At 37.5% G+C, this 17,691-nt stretch overlaps 1 protein-coding gene across 3 annotated transcripts in view; it reads left to right on the top strand.

Annotated features, from left to right (window-relative positions):
- The window catches only part of CCDC150 (coiled-coil domain containing 150), a 35,294-nt gene that overhangs the window by 13,305 nt on the left and 4,298 nt on the right, over positions 1–17,691 (top strand). For 2 of the 3 annotated variants that reach the window (XM_087919767.1, XM_026696869.2), the window contains exons 12-26: positions 1,200–1,324; positions 1,517–1,691; positions 2,454–2,522; positions 3,028–3,120; positions 6,750–6,857; positions 10,046–10,174; positions 11,752–11,921; positions 12,225–12,315; positions 13,031–13,200; positions 13,529–13,655; positions 14,948–15,142; positions 16,381–16,449; positions 16,537–16,677; positions 16,888–16,974; positions 17,255–17,368. In XM_087919767.1, coding sequence (XP_087775893.1) covers positions 1,200–1,324; positions 1,517–1,691; positions 2,454–2,522; positions 3,028–3,120; positions 6,750–6,857; positions 10,046–10,174; positions 11,752–11,921; positions 12,225–12,315; positions 13,031–13,200; positions 13,529–13,655; positions 14,948–15,142; positions 16,381–16,449; positions 16,537–16,677; positions 16,888–16,974; positions 17,255–17,368 — 1,863 coding nt within the window. The remainder of the gene's footprint in view (positions 1–1,199; positions 1,325–1,516; positions 1,692–2,453; positions 2,523–3,027; positions 3,121–6,749; positions 6,858–10,045; positions 10,175–11,751; positions 11,922–12,224; positions 12,316–13,030; positions 13,201–13,528; positions 13,656–14,947; positions 15,143–16,380; positions 16,450–16,536; positions 16,678–16,887; positions 16,975–17,254; positions 17,369–17,691) is intronic. The other variant, XM_087919768.1, reaches the window with a different exon arrangement.

Here is a 17,691-nt window from a genome sequence, read left to right as displayed (position 1 = left end):
GTTCAAAAAAATTGAAAAATAATAATAAACTAAAAAACTTGCTGAAAGAAAAGTCAAGCAAATAATTGCTGGTACCTCATTTCTGCTAATGTCAGGATTTGTTTATTCACTGTGAAGTCAGAAACAGAAGAGAAATTAGCTGGGCAGATCTTACATTGACAAAGCTGGGGAAATTCAAGTGCTGATCTAGTTTGTTTTGGAAACTAGTTCATCATTTCATACCTTTACTTTCGGTTTCCTTGCTTGCTTAGCATTTTGGAGCATTTGTTGCTCCAATGCAGAGGGCTTCTGAATAGCTTCCATTCCTTTCCTTTAATAAGAAAATTAAAAGAGAAAACAATATTAGAAAGATCATCTGTCAGTTACCCAAAATTACTGTGGCCATTGAAGAACAATAAGTATCCAAACACAACTCAAGTGGGCCCCAAACTCATTCAAGTTTCCTTCCCAAAGCTTTTTTTTTAAAGCAATTTTTTACACTTTTCGTAAAACTCAAGAGAGTTAGGCTATTTTGATCTCAGGAATTAAAGTATTCAAGTGAAGAGGGCTGCAACTGAGAAGGCCCAACTTCTGGACCCTGCAGAAAATCTCTAAGAGAAGGGACCGGAAGCAAGCTTATTCAGTCTTTTTGGATGTGCAACTGGAAGGAGACAGGCCAGATGTCCAAGTCCTGAACTGTAAAGGGCTTTGATGAATTCTAGACCTTGAATTGCACTTGAAGCCAACTAGCAATCAGTGCATTCTGGACATAGTAGTGTTAGATGTTAATTTGGTATTTCTATTGGTTGAAGCAGCCTGTAACCTGTGCCAGTTCAACCTTCTCAATAGTGTTCGAAGCAGCTCCATGGAGAGGAAATTAAAGCATGAACCTCCCCATTCAGAATGGTCATAGCTGATATAACTGATTGGTTGGTTGATTGATTTTTATCCTGCCTTCATTATTTTATAAATAACAAGATAGTCAACATACCTAATACTCCTTCCTCCTCTGATTTTCCCCACAACAACAACACTGTGAGGTGAGTAGGGTTGAGAAAGAAGGACCGGACCATAGTCACCCAGCTGGCTTTCATTGCTAAGGCAGGATTGGAACTCACAATCTCTTGGTTTCTATCCTGGTGCCTTAAACTGAACTGGCTTTCATTATTGTTTCTTATATTCATAAATTCCCCCCCCCCCTTTTTTTTTTCCCCATCAAGGTGGAACAGGAAAAAATGCACCAAAAACTGAAGGAACAAGACTTGATTTTGGATGCTGCTCGAACCAGTGTTATGGAAGAGCTGCAGATTGTGCAGAAAGAAAAAGCTCAGCTCCAGAAAGAACTGTGAGAGGCAATTGAAATTTGTGTGGTTGTTCCTCAAGTGTGACCCACTTTCTTTCCTGTCCTGCTGTTTTCTGTATTTGTCCCTTAGTTTAGCACAAGCTATACTTTATTCAGCTTCTTGCACTGTCTTCTGAAATTTTTGAAGAATATAGAGGATAATAGGATTGCCACACAGTTGTGTTTATTCTGCAGAGAAGACTTGCGAACTGAGCATGCTGAATGCAAGAAGAGAGACTATAAAGAAGACACCATTCCCACAGAAAAAAACAGTCTGGAGCATATAGTTTCCCAGACCCAAAATGAAATGGAGACAATTCTACAGGAGCGAAATTCTTTGCTGGAAGAGAAAAAGATACTTGAAGAAGAGGTATAGTGGCTATTTATTGTGGTTTTAGAGTAAAACCCACATTTTTGTCAGTAGGAGATTACATGTTCATTACAGCAAGACAGACTTGTGTTTGCAATCTTAGTTTAAAAAAAACAAAACAAGACAACCTTTCTTGCTTTGTATAATATACCAAAATGGCACATACATGTGGTCCTTTACTTACAACTGCAAATGAGGCCAAAATTTCCATTGTTAAGTAAGACAATTAAGTTAATTTTGTCCCATTTTATGACTTTTCTTGCCACAGTTTTTAAGTGAATCACTGCAATTGTTAGGTGAATCATTCAATCATTAAGTGAATCTGGCTTCCTCCATTGACTTTGTAACTGTCATATGTGCTAGTTGCCAAGCATCTGAATTTTGATCATGTAACCAGAGAGTTCCTGCAACGGTTGTCAGTGTGACAATTCGTCATAAGTCACTTTTTTCAGTGCTGTTGTAACTTCGAACGGTCACTGAGCAAATGATTGTAAGTTGAGGACTACCTGTACTGACAGTATGTGCAAGATTTGAATTGACTGAAAAGAATATTTTCGTGCTAGATTTTTTAATAAAATTTGCCCCAGAAAATAGCATAGAAAACAAGTATAGTCTGCATGGTATTTGATGAGTTGTCGCTAATCATTGCTGATTCAGATTTTTTAAAAAGTAATCATTCCTAATGTACATCAAGAAAAATATATATAATAGATTTTCCTTGAAGTGTTTGGCAAAAAAAACTATTTTAATTCTTAATGGCAGTTGCAGCAAACAATACAAGAAACAAGAAGAATGATTGAAAAGTTGGAAGCCGAACTAACAGAAAAAAAGGTACAGCATTATATACAAGGGTTGAAAGTATTGAGGTTCCCATTGGCCAACAGTTTAGTCTATCAATTGATTTGCAATTCATTGGATTGTTAGATCCAGATTTGCTTGGAATAAACTTGGAAAAACATAGGAGGCATCCCTAAATCTGGCCTCTTACTTTTAACCTCTGTTTAGTTTAAGGTATCAAGCACTTCTTCAGTGAAATGATCCAGTAGGTTAAGGTTATTTTAAAATTCTGCTAAAGTAAACAAAATACAGTTTCTAGGTAAATGCATGATAACCACAGCAAAGATATTAATTTTAAGCTGATATTTATAAATAGAAGATTAATTATTTGTCATTTTAAGTAATTTTAGATATTAGCACCTGATGCTATGTATAACTAGCAATTGTCTGGCTGCTGCTAGAGAAATATCTAGACACATTTCATTTACCAGATAGTGCAAACTATGAGCAAATTAACCATGTTTTATGTCACCTGAAATATAGTCTTTGTTTCTTTAAGTTGGAAATTAATTGTCTGCAAGAGTCAGTCAGAGCACTAGAGAAAGAAAAAAGGGATTTTTTGGAGCAGGATGCTGCACTTAAGCACCAAAAGGTATGCAACTGAAAACGTATAATGTGGCATAAAATATAAAATCATTTGATGACATCTCATCTCCTCTCCAGTAAAAAAATAATCCTCAACAAAAAGAAATGTTAAGGGGGGAAGAAACCAATATTTTTTTGCAGTTTCATTGGAAGTAAACATTTCTTTTAATCATATCTGTCTGCGGTTTTCACAGCATCTGTTTCATTTGACTTAGTTCCCCATTTTATGTTTACATTCAGGACTGGTCTTGTGTCTCAGGCAAAGAGGAGTTTAGTAATAACTTTTCATGTGTTTCCTGTCAACTCTACAGGTTCATTGTTGTTAGAGGACATTGCTGTGTTAACTCAGTCGCCTGCTTGTTCTCTAAGTTTTATTGGGCATTATCTTGTGGTCAGCATTAAAATGAGATTCTGCAGCCAAGATATGACTTGAACTAAGGTGTACTGGGCCATTATCATCTCCCACTTCTGGTTCCCTTAATGAGTCTCCACATAAATCCTTGAATCCAGGAAACCGATCTCCTTACTACAAGGGAACGGGATTGAGTCAGTAACAACAGTTGCTTCTATGTGCAACCTATTCAGCTTTTCTTCTCAAAAAGCAACATAGCTGTCTATGCAAAAATGCCAAGGGAATACAGAACCTTATCATCTGAGATAAGATCGGTGGACTTCAACTCCCAGAATTCTCCAACCAGGATTCTGACAAGGAATTCTGGAACTTGAAGCCCATACCTCAGCTTTGCTGAGATTTGAGAAATAATCTATACTCTCATATAAGCCCGTCTGCAGATGACCAACCCACAAAATGTTAACCAAAATACCATGAAAAATGTGCCCCTTGTAGATATGTTGACATTGACATTTTTGTATCTTTTTAACTTTCACAATTAGCTTATCTGTAAATAACACATTTTTCATAGTTTTTTGGTTAATTATCCATGGCTGGGCATATCTTCAATTGTATATGGGATATATAGCTAATTTTTAAAAGTATTAAAATACTGTATACAGTACTTGCTAGTGAGCCATGGTGGTGCAGTGGTTAGAGTGCAGTACTGCAGGTTACTTCTGCTGATTGCCGGCTGCCTGCAATTTGGCAGTTCAAATCTCACCAGGCTCAAGGTTGACTCAGCCTTCCGAGGCAGATAAAATGAGGGCTCAAATAAGTTGGGGGCAATATGCTCATTCTGTAAACTGCTTAAAGAGGGCTGTAAAGCACTGTAAAGCAACATATAAATCTATATGCTATTGCTATTGCAGATAAGCCAAATACATTTTTGGATATATTTTGGCATCTAAAACTCTTGTTGTTCTTCTTGGGAAGAAGAGTATTTGAAAGAATTTTTCTTTTAGTTTATGGGTAGTGATGCACCCTGAGATTTTTAGGGCAAACTATAAATACTTCAATAAATAAATTGAAACAATGTTTTGGAGAAAAGAAACATTTACTCCAGAATGGAAGGCCTAACTACCCAAACTGTAGTTTCAATATCCTTGGTTTACAGAAACCAGGCTCCTTTGTTTTTATGTTGGTAACACTCCAACCAGTCTTTTCTTTTTTGTTATGCTTTGAGCAAATGGTGAAAATTTATGACTGCTTCCTTTCTTCACCATTTGCTAAAAACACTGGAATCACAGTTGAATGAAAGCAAAGAAAGAGGAGAGAGAAATTTCTAAGCCTGAGTGGGGAAAGCCACGTGCTTTAGCTTAGTGAGCATAAGACAATGACTGGCCCATCAGCCAGTAAAACAAATTTGAAAAGTTAAAGGGTAACAAAAAGGAGCATATGCTAAAGGGAAAATTCAGATATCTAAACCGTTGAAAGGAGGATTGTTCTTGAGCTTCCTATTCACCTTCTTTTACTTTCTCATGATCGTTAGATCTATACTGTGTTTCAGCATAATCCCTTTAGAGCCACTTCCTGTCTGAACAATCCTCTTTTTGTTTCTGGAGAGGAGTGGGAAGAATAAAATCTGTTTTTGAGAATGCTTGAACCATCCTATGTTTTCTATCGTTGAATCCCATTCTTCATGAAGACAACTCATAAATTTGTCCATAAATGTAAAAAAGACCTCTTCAAGATGAAGCATGATAGACTGTGCCTCTGGTGTCTTTTTAAAAAGGGTGTTTATCAAGCTTATTTATAGGGAGGTGGAAAGGCAAGCAAGTGAAAAGAGAAATAGTAATTGCTTCTGGTATCTTAGAATTTTTACCACATTTGTATGTTAGAATGTTGTGAAAAAAAGACATTTGGCTTGAAAGCTTAGAAACATTTTTGGGCAGTTTGCTTTTAAACCAGGAGTGAGAAATCCATATCTGATCTCCTCTTTAAGTCTTATAGTTCATCCCACTGCTGCAATGTTTAAAGCCATTCTTGATTTTAAGACACAAGCAAGTGCTATTCCCTAACTTCACAATCTCAGACTTAAAAAAATTACAGCTGCAGCATAGAAAGTGGCTTCTGTGGTACTTCTGGAGCACTTGAACATTATCTGAAATTTCTCTTTCAGATTCTTATCATTAATTTCCCAAAACTGTTTTTGTTTGAAACATATTATAAACAAACAGCTTATAGGCCTGAAAACTAAACGAAGAATAGAAATACAAAGATAGGTTTTGTAGACACAAAGTTGATCATTTTTGTGGCACAGGAATAAAAAAAATGACTTGGTTGTGTTGCCTAGGAGACTATGGATATTTTTGGATGACAATGAAGAAGAGGAACAGGAAATAAGTAACACTGAAGACATACCTAGGAATAATGACATTTTAGTCTTTATATTGATAATGTCACAATTGATACTCTAATCCTATAAATGCTTTACTTGAAAATATCACCTTACAGGTAGTCTTTGCTTAACAATGCTAATTGGAACTGAAAACTCTATTATTAAGCAATGCAGTCATATGTTGAACAACTATGTGACTGCACTGCTTAGCAAAGGCAGACTGAGTTGTCTTTGTTAAGCTGGTCATTAAGGGGGAATCTCATGTGACTGTGACTTTTGATTTCTTGCCATCTTTCCCATTGATTTTGCTCGTGGGAAGTTGGCAGGGAAGGTCATAAATACTATGGAAGTGAGGACCAATGGCTGAAATGTAGCCTCATGACTCTGGAGGTGCTGTGACAACCAAAACTTCAAGGACTGCAAGTGAGTGCCACTCGTTCAGCACTGTTAAGTCCAAATAGACATTAAATGAGGACCACCTGTAATTTCAATAAACTGTACTGAAATGGCAGTCAATTTAATATTGCAAGAAGAGTTAGAAAGGATGCTCAATAAAAAATAAAGCATATGCCTAAATTTGCAAAAATATATGCCCTAGTATTTAAATATATGTATTTAAATAACACAATAATTGTATGCTAATATATTTTAGACTATTTTGATTTCACCTGATTTCATCTGACTTTTTATAATCTTACACCATAACCCTTTGCAGTCTACTTATAGATTCTGTGGGATTCTGTTCATAATACTTTCTCCAGACATTTTAGAAAACGTTTAAGCTGGGGAAAAAAAGGTGTAGGCCTTCTGATTCTCATAAACTATAGACCTGTTGGTTGATAAGGTCAACTTTGTTTACAATACAACTGTCAGCCTGAATTCTCAAAATCTTTCATTTCCCCAGCTGAGAGTACAGCAACTGGAAGAAGAACTGCAGTCCTTCGTATATGTGCAATCAGAAAATAATCAGCTCCGCAAATTTTGTATAGCCCTAAAGGCTGAATATGATCAGGTACTCCATAAAAGCAATAGACAAAAAGCGTCTATAGTGTTGTAGGTACCTATAGCAATATATATGTTAGATTTTGGTTTTATGTCTTTGTTATTTTTCTGTACATTATTTGTTTATTTCTTGCATTTAAATCCCACATTTGCTATGATAGTATGCATAGAGATCTCTAATTTTACCCTTCTATAACAATTTTATAAAACAGGTTGGGTTGAGGAGAATAAGTAACTGACTTGATATCATCCAGTGAGCTCCATATTCAATCGAGATTTAAACCTGGATCTTTGCAGTCCTCCTTCAGGGTTTAATGTTGTACTTTGCTGCCTCACCAGGTCTAAAGCCACCTAAATTTCTTCAAATCCTACAATAATTTACCAGCAGTGCATTTAGAGAGACTCTTGGGTTTAAAAAGTTATCAACCGCCTACCATTTTAAATGGATTAAATGTTCAGTTAGCCATTTCTAAACTAATATGTATCTTTTGTTTCTATTAACTTGAAACATTTCTGGAGCCAAGAAAGTGGAAGTAGCCTTTTGATTGCTTCAAGGATCAACTTCTTGAAAACTAGAAAAACTTGAGGTTTTTTTTCCTTTTCTTTTTAGGACAAACTCTGTTTGGAATTATATTTGTTTCTAATTTTTGAGATTTTAAATGCTACAAGATCAAATGTAGATACATTATATATATAGTTAAATAATAATTTGTATTAATATTTTTCCTGTTGGAAAAATGTACAATAATAAATTAATACATATATATTGATAGCTTTGATTTACTATAAATCGATTTTTGAATGGAAATAATAAGTAATAATTTTAGAGCATTAAAACACACTTTGGCTAAATAGATGGAGCAATCATATAGGAGTAGGGAGACCCAGGTTCTAATTTTCTCTTAGGCAGGGAAGGTTTGCGGAGTTTATTTTAAACAAAATAAGTAACAGACATATCATGACTCAAAATAGGGAATGACAAGTAATATGAGAGCATTTTAACCTCCCAGGACAGATTGCAGATTTCAATGTTGCTATTTTGAAGAAAAAAAAGGAATAAGGAGTTAAATTTATCCAACTTGTCAATCTGCACATTTTTTTCACTTCATTTGTGTGTTAGAGAAAGTGGATTGTGAAATATTACATGTTTAAATCACATTCTGACCAAAGAGGAGGAGCCTCATGACATCACAAATGGAACAGAGTGATGTCCCAGCATTTCTATGATATGGGAGAGAACATACAGCTTTACCTTTGAATAAGAAGGGCTGTTGAGTATAGAACTTTTCAACAGCCATTGATGAGGAAAGGGAACAGAATCAGATTTAAAATGCCTCCCTTCAGACCTCAGTAATGTAACAGCTTTTTAAAACAATATGTAACTGTGGATAAGAATCTGTATTTGAAAATGGACACCACTCTTCTCAAACTTGATCTGCCTTCTCCAGGATTTTTATTTCTCCTTAAGCCACAAAGTTTATAGCGAAAATGCCTCTTAAAAAAAGAAAGTCCTCAGAAAATTGCTGGCAGCAGAAGTCCAGTAACCATTTTAGGTCATGCCTGGCCTGTGACGTAAAGGAAAACCTGGAACTTAGGGAACAAACTTCTGCTCTGTATTCTCCAACACGTAGAGTTCGTTTCATGACTGATCTGCCTGGAAGGGAATCTGTCTCTGACTGTGGTGATAATCGCAGAGCTTCTTCACATGATTTTTTCAAAGCTGCCATGGCTGTGGATGAAAAGCTGGAGCGCAGAAGAAAAAACAGGAGCCGCAAACAATTAGAAACTGACAGGGATGTAGTTAGTGAGGGAACAGATCTCCAGAGGGTGAGTTTAAAACTGCGACATGCAGAAAGGAAATCAGCAACCAATCATATATAAGCAGGGAAATTCGGGTACTACTTTTTCCTTAGCCAAGGAAGCCAACTGGATATCATTGGTCAGTCATCCTCTCTCATCCCTAGGACGAGCCTATACTAGACACGTGTGTGTGTGTACGTGTGTCCCCGCACACACATGCACGCATGACCACACTCATTTATATGTTCTTATTCACACCTGATCTTGAACAACAGCCTGGTTCATTTCAGTCCTCTGTCTCTTCCCCACACATACATAGAGTGTATGATTCAGAAATTTGAAAATTTTCTCTAAGGGACTAATGTCATAAAAAAATCATAACATAGATAAAAATAGAAGATGAGATATTCTGCCTGGAATTTGAGAAGTGAAAGTGTTATATTAAGAGCCAGGAGTGTTAAGGAAACATATATCATGCACCTGTGAAACTAGAGGGTAGTTTGATCTGTTAAAAGTTCGTTTACAGAAGTGTTATATCAGACTCATCCTTAAACTAGGGAGTTCATAGCTATTAAAGAAATCTGGTTTTATTTAAATTGTAATAGGAAGTTGGTTCCATTGCTTGTTTTTAATAATTACTTTAAGCTATATTTTGCACTTTGTTACTTTATTATTTGACAATGTGATTGTTTTACCCTACGGTTAGTTCTATAAGAGAGAATAATGCCATTCCATGGGCAGTGGGTAGAAATAGTAGGACAGTGTATTATTAAACCATACACTGGTAGTTGATGTCATGCCACCTGCTTTTAATTGCTATATACAGCATTTTGTGTCAGCAATTAGTCTATATCTCCTCTGTGCTTCAGCATCTTTTTTTGATTAAAAAAAACACGTTGAGTACTCTCTTTTGTGCTGGGCTTCCTTTTATGGTAAGATTAGGTGGGGGGATTTATTTCCTAATATTAATCATAAGATTAAATTGTCTTGAAAAATGATTGTATCTAGGTTGCTAATCCTTTTTTTTTTCCAAGTGATGTTTGAACATATTCTGTAGCTCATTGATACATAAGGAATTGTAACTAGTTCTGAATATTCCAGGCTCTCTTTACTGTTTAGTTATTGATTTATTTGCGCAAAATTGAGGGCAACATTTTTTTCTCCTAGAGCAGGGGTGTCAAACTCATGTCATCAAGGTGATGTCACGTGACATATCGGGACTTCCCCCCCCTTTTTTAAACTTGGCATGGGCGTGGTCAGTGTGTGACGCATCTGGCCAATGGGCCAGGAGTTTGAAAGCCCTGCCCTAGAGACTAGTTCCTGGCATTTAGAAAAATAACATATCTCTCTTTCTCTTCCTCCCTCCCTCCCTCTCTCGCTCCCTCTTTTTCATAAAAGACACAGTCCCTCCTTGTCTGTAGAGAGGAAGCTCTTTCTATGTCAGTCAAATCCCATGATGAAGCATTAAGAGAGAACCAGAAGCTCAGAGGGCAAATAGATGTCATTGAAGAAAGAGAGAAGCGTAAGGTAACACGAGATGGGGAAAGACACCAGCTTTGTCTATACTTCCCAACTAAGTAATTTCACCAAAACACCTTAATGTTTCTATTCATCATATCCATAAAGACTTTGGTTAATTATGTGACCTATCAGATATTATTTCGGCTGTTTCAAATGTTCTGGTCACTATATACAGTATTAAGTTCTGGGAGAAGTGAGGAACAAGGCTTCGCTACTCTATTTTTCACACCAGCATCACAAAGGTAGGCAGTATGACAGAGTAGTGCTGACTGTTATTTGATAGTTGGGAGAAAAAAGAGACTAGGCCATATGGATGAATAGATTTGTGAACTAAATGGTTGTGTCTACTCTTTCATTTGTCACACTATAGCATCTAAATTTGATTGATTCTCGGACCATATACTTGCTATGTCTATGGTCTTGAATATGATATCCCTATTCCATGGTGATGCAATAGTGAAAAATGATAGAATCCCATTTGTGAGACTCAGGCTTAGGTTTACTGGAGTCCTTTCATCTTACCCATTGTTTACGTGGGGTCTGCTCCTCGACAAAATATCCATCACATTGTGTCCAAATGTCCACCAAGAGCTTACACCGGCCCAATGCCTGGTTTTTTTCAACATAGACCACCCTGTCCTAGAATGGCTGTGTGGACTGGACATTTACATTTGAAACACAAAAAGTCCATGTATTTGCCATATGCTAAATAAATAAATAAAATCTTACCCTAAATGTCAACATTTTTTTCTTGCTTTTTCTGTGTCTAGATGAGAGTTATCTGTTATATTGCCTCTTATTTTTGTCTGTTAACTTATAAAATAATAAAGAAAAAACCTGCCATCAGTAAGTGAAATCCCCATGCTCTGAGGAGAAACTGACTTTGAACTTGGCTGGTACAGCTTTGTCTGATGTCATTTAGTTCTCTGAAAGACCACAGAGAACTGTTAAAAAGTGGAATTGGTAATTCAGGGGTAGAACATTTGCATTATGCCTAGATTTAATCCGTAGCATAACCCTAACTCTCCAACTAGAACTAGAAAATATCAGCAATTGCTAATACTTCAGTAAATGAACCATTGGCTTGTTTTAATATTGGGCAGTTCCCTTTGTTCCTAAGATGAATTTGTTCCACAATCTTAGATAAATCAGAATTCCCCAACATGAATAACCTAGAGATAATGGTAGCAATCTATTTTACAAAGCTGCTTCACTGCTCCAGTGCATTTGAGGCACTTTAAGGTAGCCTCATGATAAGGTTGCCTCATACATGACAATGATTTATTCTGCACTTGAAGACACAACCATTTTTTTCAGAGCTCAAGATAAAGATGTTTGCTGAACCCAGAAAGTTGCTTTTCACAAAAAGTGAAAAAGTTTATCTTCTAGCCTTGTCTATTCTGTGTGGCAGCTAGAGTTTTCCAGGTTTTCAAAGGAAGAGATGTTTACAGAGCGCATTGTCTGATATTCTTCCACTAGGACCATTTGCTTGTAAAAACAGGTACTCTGCCCCTGATCTGTGCCTGAGACATGCAAAATAGATGTTAGACCAACTGTTCATTGCCTGCCATGTTGTTCTACAGCTGGCAAATCTACAACGCAAGCTGGAAGAATCAAAGGAAGATAACATCAAAATGACCACAATTCTACAAAATGTGTTGGCTTCTCATAACAAGATGCAGGTAGCTCTGGAAAAGGTGCAGATTGAATTGGATCACAAAGATTCTGATATTGTTGGCTTGAAGAAAGAAAGGTAAATGAGCTTGCCATCCTTCTACTTTGCATATTGCTCAGTATGGCCAACTGAATGGTTTTTATTTGTGTGATAGAATACCATTAGTGCCTACCTTGAAAAAAAAGTCAAATATACAATATTGGGATTATTAAGAAATGTTTCAAGATATTCTATTTTGGCAAATATGAGCATGCTAAAAAAAATCTGAAATACTAGGCAATATTTGAGATTTTGGGGTGGGGAAACAAGCACATTCTCTCAGTACACTTATTCTCAGTACACTTATTCTCAGTACACTTATGGGCTACTTCTCATATGTAGGACCCAGAATCAGCAAAGAATTCAGACGCTGGAAGAAGAGCTGGAAGAATGTCAGAAAAAGCTAGCTTTGGATGCCCAGCGCAATGTGAAGGTAAAAAGCAAAGCAACTTCCAGTGACTAAAATAAACAGTCTGTTCAGTCTGGGATTTTGGACATTGTCGGTAACAGAAATGACATTCTCTGTTGATGAAGTATTGATATAATTTGGTTGAAATGAAAGGTTCTTTTAGCTGTGCTTACTCTCTGTGTTGCCATTTACAGTGTAAGGTTGATAGGATAAGGGGTTGATACTAATTGTAATAAAATTGGTCCCTGCCCTCTTTTTTTTTTTTTTTTTGTGGAGGGCGGGTTGTAAGCATTTTACACACACACGCAAAATTATCTATCTATCTATCTATCTATCTATCTATCTATCTATCTATCTATCTATCTATCTATCCAACACACCTTTCTTCTCCTATTTTCCCCACAACAACCCTGTGAGGTGAGTTGGGCTGAGAGCGAGCGACTGGCCCAAAGTCACCCACCTGGCTTTCATGGCTAAGGTAGGATTTGAACTCACAGTCTCCTGCTTTCTAGCCTGGCATTTTGCAAACGGACTATTGGGAGGGCCATGCCCATTCACAAAATGATTGTCACAGCAAGTGCAGTATGCCAAATGAAGCATTTTAAATATATGAAATACAGTTGGTGCAGAAATCCTGGCAAATGCCAAGTGAAGCATTTTGGGGCACATTGGCTTTGTAGCAATCGGCTGCATTTCACACAATTCTTGTCACCGTGTGCTTTTTTCCATACTATGAAAGATGAACGCACTTCGTAAAGCCCTGGAAACTTCCAAATTGGACAAGAAGAAGCTTATCCAAAATTTAGAGCAAATTCTGCAGACCAATAGTGCCTTGGAAAGCAAACTCTCTCTTGTTCAAGATGAGCTGGAAAGCAAAGAAGCAGAATGCCAGCAATTAATGCAATGCAGGTCAGATTGTTTACTTATATATACATTTCCGCTGCCTTATAGAACCTGTAGGTGATAATACAGCAAAATTAAATTTTACAATCCAATTATAAACATAAACCTATTGGTATTGTTAATTAATCCACAGAGATTCCCCCCACCCCCATCCCCAGTTATTTCAAGCATTCAGAAGGTTGCCTTTGCCTTGGAAGGATTGACAAAAAACAAAATGAAGAGAAAATCTCATGCACATTTTGGAATAAGCTCTTTTGTCTATTTGAGGATTATATTTTCAAAACTGAAGAGATGGGACTGATGTCCTGTAAGAATTCCTTTTCCCTCCTCAAAGGGACCAGCTCATTGAAGAAACCAAGAGGGAGACAAAGTTCTATGCGGATCGTCTGGAGACCCTGAAGAAACAGTTTCAGACTGAACGAGAAGTGGCGAAGAAATCAGGCCAAAAAGAATCAGCCGAGGTGAGGAAAGGGAACAGCTCTGAAGTGAGTTCTTGATAAAATTCCACTCCAATGAGGAATAAAATAATGGTCCTGTGTCTCCATTGCATGGTAGTTGCAATAGATAGTCCTTGAATCACAGCAGTAATTTAGACCAGGATTTCCATCACTGAGTGATACAGTCATAAAGTACAATATCATATGACCTCATCACTTAGCGCTGACAATCTAGGCAGTCCCAGTTATCAATGTTGGACAGGTCATTAAGTGGAAAGCAGAGGCAGTTCCAGGTAGGGAGCATGGGGGTGCCATGGGAGTGGGGGAGGCCTGGCATAGTCTACAGGCAAGCTGGGGAGATGCTTAGTGCAGCACGAGCTAGTAAGGTTGGAGAACAAGGATGTGGGATACATCTGATTGTAGGGAGGCCATGGAAAGAGGACACGAAGGTGAGTGTGTGAGTGCAATTGCAACGAGACCATGGAAGCAGGGTGCAAGCATGTGTAAAATCTCAGGGACACCACATAGATGGTGTGTGCATGTGTACAGGGCAACCATGAAAAGAGTGCACAGGGTGTTGCAATCACAGCGAGTTAATGGAAGGAGAGCACAGGACATGTATGTGCAATCACAAGGAAGTCGTAGAAAGAGGCACAGGGTAGGTACAATTGCAGGAGGTGAGCAGGCTGCAGTTCAGACAAGTGAAAAAAGGCCATGGTGGGGGGGCTGGCTTGTGATCTTCCCTGCCAGCTTTCCCAGTGACTCTCTAGAGAAGCCAGTAGGGAAGGCTGTAAATGGCAGTCATGTGATTGTCAGATGCTTTGGGCACCTGGGTTCTGAACTTGGCAGTCTGAACTTTGGGAATGGTCATAAGTCCCTTCATTCAGCGCTTGTTGTAATTTTGAATGGTTGCTGAACAGTGGTCTTAATTCAAGTGCTACCTGTAACATGCTTTCTTTGGGATTCGTATCAGTGGTATTAAAGAACCTAAGAAGATGCAGTTGACCCTGCATCTTTATGTCACTCGCTCTTTACTAAGGAGGGGCCATAGACTGCTTCAGAATCTTCTGCATTCCAATTATGAGTGGTGGATCCAATACCTCTAACAGAAAGACTCTAGGATTTGAGCAGAGATTACTAATACTCTAAAAAAGCTTTATATCACTAAACAGAAGCCAGACAAAAATTATTCTGCAAGTAGGAAACCAAAATCTATGAGCTTTTAGAGTGAAGGGACAAAGTAAGAACTCAGAAATGGGCTTTACCTTCTGCATTTTTTCAGATGAATATGAATTGCCTCCGTCTCTACCCAATAGGTTAAAAAAGCTCTTGAAGAGGCCTGTTCTAAGTCTACCGAAATACTACGTTGCAACAAAGAACTGCGGGCAAAAGTGATAGATCTGGAAGCTGCACTGACAACTCAGAAGGAGAAGGTAAAAAAGCAGAAAATACTAATCACCCAGTACTTCAACTCCAAGACCAACAATACACACAATGCAGAGAAAATCAAGGTAAGTTGATGGATTTGATTTCCTTTGCCTTGCAAATAGTTTTTGGTATGGCCTGCATCTGCCTTTACTGCAGCTGTAATCAGTGGGACATCATATATAAAGTTAAAATGGAAATTTTTAGAGAAAACAATAGAATATGGTCTGGATGCAAAATCTCTCTACCTATGAAATGGCTGGCCCCTTAGCAGTGCTTAGACAAAACTAAGTTTTTTTTAAAGTAAAAAGTGTGCATTTTCTCTCCATAGAGGATTTAGATTAATAAAACCAACCATAGTTTTCCAGAGCGTGGGAAACCTGGCAGTACTGTGACAGCCAGAAAGGATAAATGAATAGGTGTGGTTTGCTCATTATGAGCAAAACTCATGATTTCATTAGGGTTAGGGTAGGATGGGGCCAGAAATCCATACAAAGTTAGTTTTAATAGCTAAATTTTAATTGTGGTTTTCCATTGTTGCTGTACTGCAACTGATTGCTGGCAGCTGATGCAGGCAAAGTGGAGAGCAAAGCCTTAATTGGATGTTTCTGTTTTCTCTGGGCAAGCCTGGTCAGGATCACAATAATAATTGCAGACTCTCTCTAATTTTCTGAAAAGGAGGAGCCTTCCCAGTAGTCTTAGCCTAGTTTATGAATTGGTTTAAAATCACATAACTTATAAAACCCGTATTTTTGAGAGTCCTACCATGGATTTATTTTCAGAATTTCTGCTTGTTTGAAATACTTTAGGTGAAGTGGTAAATAGGAACAAGGGTAGATGAAGAAATGTGCTTGGGGCTGCCAACAGTATCACTTAAATTCTGGGCCTTTAGTATCTTGCAGCATCATATTTGGAAGAAGGGCTAGTGGAAGATTCCCCGCTATGTAGCTATTAAGGGCCCTTATATTAAAGGTCTTGACATTCCTAGATATGGTGGGGGCCAGTGCAAAGGAATGTGATTTTCTTCCTCCAGATTTCTGTGCCACTTTTAAATTTTATTTATTTTTGAGGACATGCTAGAAAGCAGCCCTAGAGCAGTCTTGTATTTTCTGAATTTTTACTATTGGGTTGTGCTCCCTGGAGCAGTCATTGTAAAACTGAAATACCTGCCTGCTTGTTTTACGCAGCAGCTTGAAAACAGAATGAGTACTTTGGAGTTTTGATATCTGGCAGGTGAGAGCAGGCACTGTCATTTAGTTATAGGTGTACTCTGACACAGTAGACGCCTGGATGCTTTCCTCTCATTGTTGTGAAATACTTTCAGGAGATTGAATTGGAATTGAGGCAAATGGAAGAGCTGAAGGACTTATACCAGAAGAAAAACTACGAGCAGGTAGCATCAACTTTTTATGGCAAGTTAGGCATTGACTAAGCTAAAATAGTTGATTTGATCATGGAGTCTGATTCCTCTTTTTTCTAGTCCCATAGTATCAAACAATTTGCCACCGAATTAACAAGCCTACAAAGTGAGATGCAGCAACTGGCCAAAAATCAGCAAGTGATGGAAAATCAACTGGAAGAAGAAAGGAAGAAGCGGAAACAGCTTGAAGAAGAGTGCCAAGTAATCTCTTTTGAGCTCATAGTTTATTTCAACTGAGTATCTTATATTTTGCCTTTAGTGACAACTAGTGACCTATCTAATGTTCCTCTTTTTCTGACCTTTTGCTTGATAAAAAGCAATATCTATTAGCATTAATCTTAAATCATACTGAAATTACTGTAGAAGAATAATTGCATTTTTTTTTAATTTGTATTTTTTGTGCTCCTTTAGACTTTGGAAGACACCATTAAGGAGCTCAAGAAGTGCAAGGAGGCTACTGAAGAGAAACTAAAAGAAGCCAGCATTGAGTCTCAACAAGTAAGATGCAGAGACAAAGAGGGGGAAAATGGCAGAGTTGCCATTTTGCTTGAAATTATATGCTTGCAAAGGAATTAGTTTTACAGATCAGAATAAAACTGGCTTGGCTTTCCTGAACTTCTCATTACTGAAGTAAGAGCTAATTTTATGATTTGATTTAAATTTTGGGAACTTACCAGTATTCTAATACTTATCATATACTAGCAATTACTGCTGTGAAGGCCTAGGAAAATGACACTCTTTTTTTTTATAATCAGTAAGCAGTATTTCTCTGCTTTAGATATCTGCTAACCTAGAAGAAGCTCATCACTGGTTCAAGTCCAAGTTTGATATTCTGCAGCGGGAGCTAGTCAAAAACCGAAAACCAAAGCTGAGTGAAGAAAGTGAAGAGGAGGTCAGTATTGGAACAATGTCCACAAATGAAATACTTGCTGTTGATCTCATGCCATAGTATATATACCATGCCTATTTAAGAGCACTGACTTTGCACATCAAGCTAAGCCATAGTATGGCTTGTTTTGTCTTAACTGTGGTCTCATTAAGTATCATATATTCAGTCAACTAAGAGGGAACAAACATTGGCACACTCTAGGACTGTTCCTAGAGGTGAACATTAGACACCAATTTCAGTAGCTGTTAAAATTCAGTGCTGATCATTGCAAAGAAGACTGGAAAACCCTAAAGAGATAGAGTTTAACTAAAAAAAAGGTTAGGAAA

This window comes from Pseudonaja textilis, chromosome 1, assembly GCF_049901715.1.
Source record: "Pseudonaja textilis isolate UNSWEBS1 chromosome 1, rPseTex1.2, whole genome shotgun sequence".
NCBI classification, from domain to species: domain Eukaryota; kingdom Metazoa; phylum Chordata; class Lepidosauria; order Squamata; family Elapidae; genus Pseudonaja; species Pseudonaja textilis.
The sequence above is the reverse complement of the archived record's forward strand: the minus strand, read 5'-3'. Positions and strand labels throughout refer to the sequence as shown.